The sequence below is a fragment of the Diabrotica virgifera genome, chromosome 5 (genome assembly GCF_917563875.1).
Source record: "Diabrotica virgifera virgifera chromosome 5, PGI_DIABVI_V3a".
In the NCBI taxonomy this organism is placed as follows: domain Eukaryota; kingdom Metazoa; phylum Arthropoda; class Insecta; order Coleoptera; family Chrysomelidae; genus Diabrotica; species Diabrotica virgifera.
In genome coordinates, this window is record NC_065447.1 from 13,622,799 (window position 1) to 13,634,946 (window position 12,148).

Below are 12,148 nucleotides of genomic sequence, written 5' to 3' on the forward strand. Positions count from 1 at the left end.
GACGAATACCGAAACAATGATTGCTCTCCACCTTTTGTGCTATCCCTTAAAGTACAAACTCTAAAGATGCAGTGAATACAGAACAACATCATTAATAAGCCCCATTCTCAAATTATGCTTGAAAATAATACATGGTTGTATAAACAGAAAATTGGAAGAAGGAATAGATGATAGTCAGTTTGGGTTCGGAAACTGACTAGGAACCAGAAAAGAGTTATTTGCTTTTAATGTGTTAGCTCAAAGATGCATAAATATGAATGTGGATTGCATGTTTGTTGCATTGAGTTTGAATGGCATTTGATACAGAGGGCCGGTTGTTCGAACGCTAATCAAACATGATCATTATCAAACATTTAATTACTGTCACCAACTGTCAATGTCAACTTTGTTTGGTTTGCTGAAAACATAAATGTGGATTACAATTATGAAATTAGTTAATCAATTATGGTAATAATTGTCATGTTAATTGATTAACTAATCTAATAATTATAATCAATTATGTTTTCAGCAACCCAATCAAAGTTGACACTGACAGTTGGTGACAGTAATTAAATATTTGATAGTGATAATTGTTGATTAACGTTCGAACAACCGGCCCTAAGACTGGACTGTAAGGATTTACGAATAATAAACCTTTACTGGAATCAAAGAGCACAAATTGTAATAGATGACGAACCCAGTCCAGAAAGCGAAATCAGGAGAGGAGTTAGGCAGAGATGTATTATGTCTCCATTACTATTTAATGCAGTATAAAGTGAAGCCATTTTTGAAGAAGCACTGCGAACACTAAGTGAAGAAATAATAATTAACGGAAGATCTATTAACAACATAAGACATGCATATGACTTCGTGATTACGGCAAGCTCTGCCGAACAACTCCAATTATTGCTAAACAAAACAAACAGTTTCTGTGAAAATATGCACTAAAAATGAATATAAAAAAGACCAAATACATGATAATAACAAAGAAAACAAACATACATTTGGGAAATGTATCAATAGAAAGGGTTGATAAATACAAATATACATACATAGGAACATGTATTTCAGACAATAATGATCAAATAACAGAAATAAGGACCAGGATAGAAATAGCAAGAAATGCGTTTGTTAAAATGAAAACAATTCTCTTAGACCAGTCTGTAAAAAAAACGTGTATTTTTGGATGTGAGAGGTGGCATTCGGATTTTTGCAGATAAAGTTAGGTGACACCTTCAGTAATAATAATTGACTTATGCTCCTTCTCAAATATGCCCGGAATATTAATAAAAAAATTAAAATTTCGAAAAACATCGATTTTTTCTGCTTTCTTTGCTTATAACTTTAAAACGGTTCGTTTTGGAACTAAGTCGTACGACTGGTCAAAAATGTCTTAAGGTCTTACTTTTTCTGCAATATAGCAATAAATACAAAATAAGGGGGCAAAATACGCCTGTTGTTATTCAATGTTTCTTAACCACTTTGGTGGCACTTAGAACCTTTGTAATTCGCTTAGAAAATTCTTATAACTTAATTAAATGATCTACCAAATTTCATTAAAATCGACCTAGTAGATTTTGCATAATAAATTTGCAATATAAATGTTTTTAAAAAAGTTCAAATTTTTTAAAATCTTTCTGAACAAAAAGTAGACCATTTAGAAGTTGGCTAATTTTTTATATATAAAGAGGTGATTACATATATAGTTAAGGCAGGGAGATGCGCTGGCGTGTCAGCTTTTTAATGTCTTAGAAAAAGTTGTACGAGACGCTAATTTAGATAGCAGAGGAACAATATTTAATAGAGCAGTCCAAATTCTTGCATATACAGATGACGTGGACATTATAACAAGAACCAGGGCGAGAACTGCGGAAATCGTAACCGATCTAGTAGCAGCAGCAGAACTAATGAGGTTACATATAAATCAAAATAAAACAAAATTCATGGCGACCAACACAAACACAAGAGCTGGAAATGTTGATGCAGATCTAATCATCAATGACCAAAACTTCGAAGCGGTCAAAGAGTTCATATATCTAGGGACATCGGTTAACCCGAATAATGACACATCTGAGGAAATAAAAAGGCGAATAATAATTGCAAACAGGTGTTATCATGGTCTATCAAAGTACTTATCTAACAAACGTCTTTCTCAAAAAACTCATATAAGGCTGTATAGAACATTGATAGTCCCCGTTCTCACATATGGTTCAGAGGCATGGACGCTAACTAAAACAGATGAATCCGCTCTATCAATTTTTGAAAGAAAGGTACTACGCAAGATATTCGGAGCGGTTTGTGAGAACGGAATATTGAGGCGTAGATATAACTTTGAACTGCAGAATATCTACAAGCAAACGTTTGGTGGAAAAGATATCACTATAATTAAGCGAAATCGCCTACAGTGGGCAGTACATGTAGCCCGAGCCCCTAAATCAAACATGATAAAAAGGATTCTAACAGCTCAACCCGTGGGAATGAGAAGACGGGGTAGACCAAAGTTGAGGTGGATGGACGGGGTAACACAAGATGCCGAGAAGATCGGAGTCGGCAACTGGAAAGTGTAGGCAAGGGACAGAACAGAATGGGGTAGAACGCTTGAGAAGGTCGAAGCCCTCTAAGGGCTGTAGCACCAGGATGATGATGATGATTACATATAGAGAGGTGATTTTTACCTAACTAATACACTTTACAGAATTAAAATCGGATTATTTAAGGGGCCTCAGCAATGTTTTAAAATTATAAATAATTTTTTGGCTTATAAACAAATAGCTTTGTTTAATAATAAAAAAATTAATTTTTAGCAATGCAAATAATTAAAACCGGTATAATTTGACTTAAACTTTCAAATGCTGTCAGCAGATTTGCTATTTTATTTTTTAATCAAAAGTTATTCTCGTTCAAAAATTGCAATTTTTCGATTTTTTTTAATGTTTCACCGCGTTTATCTCGAAAACTATGCATCCTACGAAAAAACTTGTAAGAACATTTTTAGCTTAGAATTACCCAAGAAATACAAAAAAATGTTATATTTTGCGAAAAATCGATGTTATGTAATTCCTCAAGTTCTTTGTTTATAAAAATCTTATCGACATCCGGATCAACTGTTACCCAAAAAATTCGTTTTCTACGGGTCAAAATACATAAAAAAACTTGGGTAAGTCCATCTAAATAAAGGAGCCCGTAGCACCCCCTCCTGGACACAGCACTAATTTGTTTATAAGCCAAAAAATTGTTTATAACTTTAAAACATTGCTGAGGCTGCTTAAATAATCCGATTTCAATTCTGTAAAGTGCATTAGATAGGTGGAGTGCTTCTTTATATGTAAAAAAATTGACAAATCTTGTATGTTCTAGTTTTTGTTGTGCAAGATTTTAAAAAAAATTAATTTTTTAAAAAAAGTTTAGATTGCAAAATTATTATGCAAAATCTAGTAAGGCAATTTTAATGAAACTTGGTGGACGGTTTTAGCACATTACAAAATTTTTCTAAGCTAATTAGGAAGGTTCCAAGTGTAACCTAAGTGATGGAAAAATATTGAATAAGGACAGGCTTGTTTTGCCCCCTTATTTTATATTTATTGCTATTTTGCAGCAAGAAAATTTAATTATCTTTGTTTTATTCCTATACGACTTTGTTCCAAAATGAATCGTTTTAAAGTTATAAGCAAAAAAAGTAAAAAAAAACGAAATTTTTTGAAATTTTTAAATATTTTATTTTTTTTATTAATAAGGAGCATAAGTCAATTATTATTAACGAAGTTATCACCTAACTTTATCCGCAAGAATCTGAATGCCACCTCTCACATCCACCTAAAAACAGATCCTTCCTGGTCTATCTGGAAAAAAGACATTAGATTAGAACTGAGAGTAAGAGCTCTGAGATAATACGTGTTTTCGATACTGCAATATGGACTTGAAAGCTGGACATTGAAGCAAGAACGCATAAATAAGCTACAGTCCTTTAAAGTGTGTGTTACAGGAGGATACTTAAAATAGCATGGACACAGAAGAAACTAACACGAGAGTATTGCGAAAAATGGTCAAAGAATACGAAAACAATAAGAAATAATAAATAAAAATAAGAAAGTTACAATATCTGAGACACGTAATGAAATGAGGAGACAGCGATATGAACTGCTAAGACTGATAATACAGCGAAAGATAAGAGATACGGAATTTAAAGAAGAAGAAGAAAAATAATTGAAGCAGAGTATTAAATTGTTTTATTGCATCAATTTGTTCAACAACCATTTATAATCAAAATAATTGTCAAAGTGTGGACACGAATTTTTATTCTCCGCATTTTAATAGTTTGATTTTAACGATACAAACGAGCAGTTCTCGGTGTATTGTGTGTTATTGTGTTAATTAGTGTTCCTTTTGTTAATTTTCTTTATTGTTTATAATAGGTAGGTTAGGTAAGTGATTAAAAAAATATATAATGGATGAGACCTCGGGTGGCACTTCGCCACCCGAAAATAAGGACGCAGAGGAGGATAGGTATGTAAATAATTTTATAGATTTAAATAATAGATATAGAACTGAGGATAAAGGTCCATATTTTGTATATATTGAGAGTACTGATAAGCATTTGGGAAGAATTTTCCCAATCCGGATTGGTCACGTTTTGTTGACTGACAATTATATAAAATCCGATGTTCTTGATATCAAATCGATTGGTCTTAATCGCGTTAAAGTTATTTTTAAGTCTTATGAAAAAGCTAATTATCTAGTTAATAATAAAATTATGTCTAATAATAACTTAGTAGCGTATATACCCAAATTTTTTACACACAAGAAGGGTGTGTTGAGGAATATTGACACATACTTTTCTGAGGAATATTTAAAAAATGCCATAATATCTCATAAAGAGGTGGTTCAAGTCCAACGCATGAAACGAAAGGTAACAGATAAAGACGGTAATATTTCATATGTAAACAGACAAATGGTTATTGTTCAATTTGTAGGAAATGAACTTCCTCAAAATATAACAATTAATTTATGCAATTTCTCTGTAGAACCATATATATTCCCCGTTGTTCAATGTTTTAATTGCTTGCGATATGGGCATTCTGCCAAGCAATGTAAAACCAAATCTTCTCACTGTCGAAACTGTTCTAGCCTAAATCATACGTCAGACTCTTCTTGCGAAAAATTCTGCATTTATTGCCAAAATAATGAACACTGCTCTACATCCAGAGATTGTCCAGTATATAAGAAACAAAAAAATATCAAACAACTCATGGCCAGGGAAAATATTACATTTAAAGAAGCTGAAAGATTGCATGATAATCCATCTTATGCCAAGATTTCTACAAATAATAGATTTTCAGTTCTTAATAATTCCACTAATTTTCCCTCTCTGCCACTCCCCAGTACGTCCCAAACTCCAAATTCTAGCTTTTTGCTACGTAAACCCATTGTTCGAAATACTTCACCCAAAAGACAAGTGAAAAAACGTAAGCCATCCGCTCCGGAGTCTCCACCTATTTCTCCGTCTCTGCCTACTTTTTCCCATTTTCAATCAAAAAAAACCAAATCTTCACATAATCCCATCATACCAAATCCTCACAGAGATGACTTTATCCAATATAAGGAAAAACTAACAAGTCAGATAATAACCGTAGTTAAACAAGTAGTTAATTCAGATTCATCCGAAACAAATTACAATTTAGAAGAAAATATTAGAAATATGATCTCCTCTATATTAAGTCCTTCAAATCTAATTCCAGAAATCGATATTGAATCTTGTTCTGATGATTCAATCCACTAATAAGATAAGTACACCCAATAGTAAAAACATTAAAGTTATCCAATGGAATATTCGTTCTTTCTCTAAAAACCATCCAAGTTTATTAAATTTTTTACACGATAATCCTGTAGATATTATAGCTTTATCAGAAACCTTCAAAAAACCAAACCATTCTTTTAAACTAAAAGGGTATAAGATTATCCGACAGGATCGTGCAAATGGCTTTGGCGGTGTTGCCATTGCAGTTCGCCAAGACATTAAATTTATAAATTTTCCTATTACTTTTGCATATAAAAAAGATTTAGAACTTTGCGCAGTTAAATTTCCGTCCTTAAATATCATACTAGTATCGGTGTATAAACCACCTAAATTAAATGTTTCTAAATCAGATTGGTCAAATATCTTTCGGCAATTTAATTCTCCTGTTATCTTCTGTGGCGATTTTAACAGCCATCATACACTTTGGGGATCTCATATTAATAAAGCTTGTGGTAATCAATTAGTAGAAGCCTTAGATGACAATAACTATGTTGTTCTCAATAATGGTAAACCAACTAGAATTTCTCGTCCAGAAGAGCTACCTTCGGCGGTAGACATTACATTTTGCTCTGCTGGTTTGGCTAGTGATTGTTGTGTATGGGATGTCGTACCAGATGCGTTAGGTTCAGATCATTGCTTAATCAAATTTGAAATTATTAGGGATAGAGTTATAATAAATAAAAATCCAGCATCTAAATGGAATGATAAATTAGCTGATTGGTCTGCATACTCTACTATACTGGAAAATTCGTTAATTAGGACAAACCAAAATCTAAACTCCAATCTACTAAGCTTCTCTATTTTTATGGAAAAGGTCTCAGATGCAGCATCCGCAACTATTCCCCTAAAAAGAGCAAGACAACAAGTAACTCAACGTCCAATATGGTGGGATACCGAATGCTATGATATGTTTCGTCGCAGAAAAGAAGCCCTGAACCAGTATAAACGTGTCTCAAACTATACAAACTATTGTCAATATCAAAATGTAGCTAGTCAAACTAAATTATTATTTTCTAAAAAAGCTCGAGATAGCTGGATATCTTTCATAAGCAATATTAATAAAAACACGCACCCTACTAAAATTTGGCAATTTATAAAAAAAATATCAAACAAAGACTCAACGGGATTGGGCAGTATATCAGCTGATATGGTGGACGATTTTTTTGAGTTTTTTATTCCCAAATTTGCATCAAATAAAATCGACTTCAGTAAATTCAATAGTAATGTAGCATGCAATGAATCATTTTATATGCCTATCAGTTTGGAGGAATTACGATTAGCAATCAAACAATCTAAAAGTACAGCACCGGGATTTGATAGCATTACATATAATATGATTGAATACTTGCCTGAAATTGCTAAAGGAATTCTTTTAAATATTTTTAATAGTTGGTGGTTGCAAGGATTATATGACCAAAGTTTAAAAAAAACTGTAATTTGCTTACTTGCTAAACCCAACAAAAATTTAAGTCTACCTAACTCTTACAGACCAATTTCATTAATATCATGCATTACAAAAACATTTGAGAGAATTATCAAATTAAGAATTGAATTGCATTTTGAAAGTAATTGTTTATTACCTATTAATCAGTTTGGATATCGCAGAGGCAAAGGCACCTCTGAAGCATTAGCTCAATTAGTTTCCGACATTCAGAATGCACTTTCCGTTAATCTTATAACGGCATGCTTGTTTTTAGATATTAAAGGGGCTTATGATACTCTGGATATTGATATTTTAACTGTTCAGCTCATAAAATACGGTCTAAATTATAAATTCGCACAAAGAATCACAGATTTGTATAGGGACAGAGAAGTTTTCATTCGAGATTCAGAAAATCACATTTACGGCCCTCGATTATTATCAGTCGGAATTCCGCAAGGTTCAGTCCTAAGTCCAGTACTTTTTAATATCTATACTGCAGAATTGCATGACATGTTAAATGAAACAAATAATACAATTAAAATTATTCAATATGCAGACGATTTCTGTATATACAGCAGCCGTAAATCATATAATGAGTGTTTATGCGATTTGGAACTGATAATGCAATGTGTAAAAAGATGGTCTATGGCTTTTAATTTCACGTTATCCCCTGAAAAATCTAGCATCACCTTTTTCACTAGACATAGGTTAAGTTCCCCTGCCAGTATAAATTTAAGTAATGTTGATATTAATGTATCCTCTCACCATAAGTATCTGGGCGTGGTTTTGGACAAAAAACTAACCTGGACACTCCATGTGAATCACATTATCAACAAATGCGAGAAAGGTTTAAACATGCTTCGTTGCATATGTAAAGCTAGATGGGGTGCCGACCCAAAGGTAGCATTAATGTTCTATAAATCGTATATTCGGTCAATCATTGATTATGGATGCTTTTTATATGGTTCATCGTCAAAATCTAATTTATCAAAAATCGATCATATTCAGTATAAGGCAATACGTATATGTATTAGTGCGTTTAAGTCAACGCCATGTGCTGCAATTCTAGCAGAAGCGCAGGAACCTCCTCTAAACCTTAGAAGAGAATTCTTGTCTAATAAGTTTCTATTAAAGACCAGGACTTTAGATTCACATAAATTATTAAGTAAAATTAACAGTCTCACTGAATATAACTTAACAAATTCTTATTGGAGAATTAAAACTTCTCCCCCTCTTACAGATGCTTATCTAGAAACTAACAACTTTATCATTAACACTAAACAAATATTACCCATATATAACCTTTCTATTGAAGAAATCGCAATCTTTCCAAAGATCATAAAACCTACATATAGAAACTTACCATGCCAAAACAATAAAATTATAAAATTAATCTTATCTGAATTTTCTAATTATAAATACATCTATACAGATGGTTCAAAAACATGTAGTAGTGTAGGTAGCGCTTATTATGTTTCTAATATAAAAAGTGGTAATTCTTTTAGACTGCCTAAATGTACATCTATCTTCACTGCCGAACTTTATGCTATTGAAAGAGCCCTAACTTACGCGGTTGAACAGAACTTTGGAGACACGGTTATACTATCAGATTCTTTATCTGCTCTTGAGGCAATATCACAACCAATAACCAAAAAACACAACAATGAGTTGTTATGCCATATTAGAAAGACAATCGCTCGATTTAAAAATAATAGTAGTGACTTGGTCTTTATCTGGGTAAAAGGACATGCTGGAATCAAAGAAAATGAGATAGTGGATGAAATGGCAAAGAATTCGGCAACTTTAAATGAAATAGTAGATTTAACAATCTCCAGCGATTACATTCCAGAATTGCATAAAAAATTAAGAAAGAAATGGGAAACTATTTGGCTTAAGTTTGTACAAACTTCGAGGAATCCATACACTTACATATACCCACAACTTCCGCAAAATATCCCACATATATTTGATTATCACGTTACTCGGTTTTATTCCACATCCCTAAGTCGCTTAAGATTAAACCATGGCAATTTTCCTGTACATTTAGCTAAAATAGGAATGCGTATCAACTCTCTCTGTTCATGTGATAACTACTCTACTGCAGATTTAAATCATATAATCTTTAATTGTGAACTTAATAAAAACCATACGAAAGCACTAATTGCTAGACTTCAGGAGCGGAATGTAAGTTTACCGCTGAATATTTCACATCTACTAAGCTTCAATACCAAAACTATTAATGATATTATCATACAATTTCTTAAAGATTCTAAAATAAAAATTTAATATGACATCTTCAATCTTCAACTTTCAAATATCTGTGGCAAAAAGTTTATCTAATGCCATCCCCTCTTTGTGAACACACACACAACCATTTATAATATCTCATTTTTATTTCTTACAATATCATTAGAAAAATAAATGCAAAGTAAAAATATTTTACTTTATTAAATCGTCGTCTGTAAATCATCCTAGTTTAATTCCTTGAGGACTTGCTTGAATCGATCCAAGAATATGTTTACATGGTTTTCTTGTAGTGTCAAAGATGGTCTAAATCTTATGGCCAATTCTCCGGATCCTCCAGTAAGTATACCTAAAAAATATTAAATTAAAACTAAGTATTATAAATGACTAAAACTAAGTACTATAATAACAGTATAATATACTGACAATAATACCATACAACAAACAGACACGTACAAATATCTGGGACACGGGATCAAAATAAGCAGAGACAATCAAACATCAAATACAGCGTGGAATAGGCCCGACATGGATAGCTTGTCTTGGTAAACTATATTCTAAAAAGTTCAATTCCCATGTGTCTTAAGCAGGGGCGTGCGGAGAAATTTGAAACAGGGGAAGCAATTTATAAAAAAAATTGTAAAAACACCTATTTATAATTTAATTCAATTCTTCTACCTGAACGAAAGTCTCGGTCATCAAAATTCTTAAACCTATTTTCTATTCGTTTGCATATTTGATCTAAAATCTGATAGTATTATAGACTATAATAGTCGGCGATAGCACTATTGGACATCTCCAACATTATCAGTGCGTATGCGTTTCCTTTTAGGCTCAAAACTTCTTGCCATCATATTATTCCAACATTTTTCAAAGTCATCTCTCTCTTTTTGTTAATAACATCTTTAAATTCGCTAATTTTTTTTACACAGAAACCAATCTCGTTCATCTTGCATTGCAATACATTAAATATATTATCTGAGAATGTAAATATTTCTGAAAAAAGCAAAGTTAAAAAACTCCTAAAATTCTCCCGAGCTATTTATGGTTTCTGTATCCCACTTTTCACATTTTCGCCATTCTCCAAAACCCTAATACATATATTTATATAAATATTTAGTATTTATAATATAAATAATTCTATTATATTTATTTATATAAATAATTAAATAAAATCAATCTTCATAATTCCACAAAATCAGTCGACTAAGCCCGTCATTGTCAAATGCTGGTAAATCCCATTTAAATTCACGAAAGCAGCTCATTGTATGCAGTTGACAAAATTGCTTATAACCGGTAGACATGCCCGAAATTTGAACTCGCCACTTTGCGTGTAACCCCGGTGATTTTTACATAGGCTGAGGAGAAGCAAATTTAAAATCAGATTATCTGCCGACATGACTCCGAATACCAACGTAGAAATACGATCATGGCCTATGGGTCCGCGCGTATGGAACGAAAGCTAGAAATGCAGCATGCAGCGCTGCTGTATTTCATTACTTTGTTATTTACTGTATGACAAAAATAGAGTAAAATACGTTTGTCTTTTCTTATTACCTTACTTACTGCTTGTATTACATAATTAAATATTCTCGTATGCAACTTAAAATCCTGCTTCTGCTTATGTGTTTGTTCAATTTTTTTTTAAATAATCTCAGTTACTCAGTTGGTACGGTATTACCTACGGAAACCAAGGGAAGCAATGCTTCCCTTGCTTCCATGGACCGCACGCCCCTGGTCTCAAGCGAAAGGTTTATAACCAATGTGTTTTGCCTGTACAAACGTGAGCCTTCGAGAACAGATCGAGATAACAAACCAATAAATCAGGCAAATATCAGGGGTTCAAGATGCCACCGAAAGAGCTACGACGCTTAAGTGGAACTGGGCAGGGCACTTAGCTAGAACACAAGATGGACGGTGGACAAGACGAATCATGAAATTCCAGAAACTATAAAAGAAGCCGAGGACGACCACCGACTAGATGGACCGATACTATGTCCAGCAGTGGACGCGATTCGCTGATTGGTGATAATATTTATATAATTCGACTGTTTAAGAATTGATAAGAAGAAGAATTCTTGATTATATACCGTAACATTTGATATATTGACTCTGACAATGATTTATTGAACAAAATTACAAAAACTAATAGGTACACTAGAATAAACATAACTCACCCTTTTTCTTTAAGTTAGCCACTACTTTGTCTCTCAAAGCAGAGGTTTCCAAATTTACCGCCAAAAATGATCCCCTTCCTCTGACAGAATTTAATATCGGAAATTCATTTTGGCATTGATGTAGACCAGCCTTTAGCTTAGCTCCAACAGTGTTTACTTGATCCAAAAGGTTTTGCTGCTTCACCACTTTCAGGTATGATTCAAGCAGCAGTAGTTTACTTGGGTCTCCCATCCAAGTATTGTAGATTCTATAAGTTTGTGTTGGTCTGAAAAAACAAGACATTTCGATAAGTTAAGCTAAAAACAGAAAATTTAGAAAAAAATTAAGAGTACCAAGTTGAAAAGACCAAGTACCAAGTTGTACCTATATCTACTAGGCTGTTCAATAAGTTTTGCGGTTCGATGAGAGAGGGCGTTGCTACTAGCCTAATTTTATTAGGTTATGTTGGTATACTCTTCATATATGTATATATTTAGCTTTTTTACAGGCATTTTAGGCCCAGAGTTTTGTTGCTCTTTTCCATAGCTTTC

The 12,148-nt window shown here is 32.9% G+C and overlaps 1 protein-coding gene across 2 annotated transcripts in view; it reads right to left on the reverse strand.

The window, feature by feature from the left end:
- LOC114326934 (4-aminobutyrate aminotransferase) overlaps positions 1-12,148 on the reverse strand; it is a 43,692-nt gene that overhangs the window by 9,352 nt on the left and 22,192 nt on the right. The window contains exons 7-9 of one of the 2 annotated variants that reach the window (XM_050651296.1): positions 11,618-11,883; positions 9,640-9,789; positions 3,692-3,818 (exon numbers count right to left, since the gene is read on the reverse strand). In XM_050651296.1, coding sequence (XP_050507253.1) covers positions 9,668-9,789; positions 11,618-11,883 — 388 coding nt within the window. In that variant the 3' untranslated portion in view covers positions 3,692-3,818; positions 9,640-9,667. Of the gene's footprint in view, positions 1-3,691; positions 3,819-9,639; positions 9,790-11,617; positions 11,884-12,148 lie in introns of those variants that run through there. The other variant, XM_050651297.1, reaches the window with a different exon arrangement.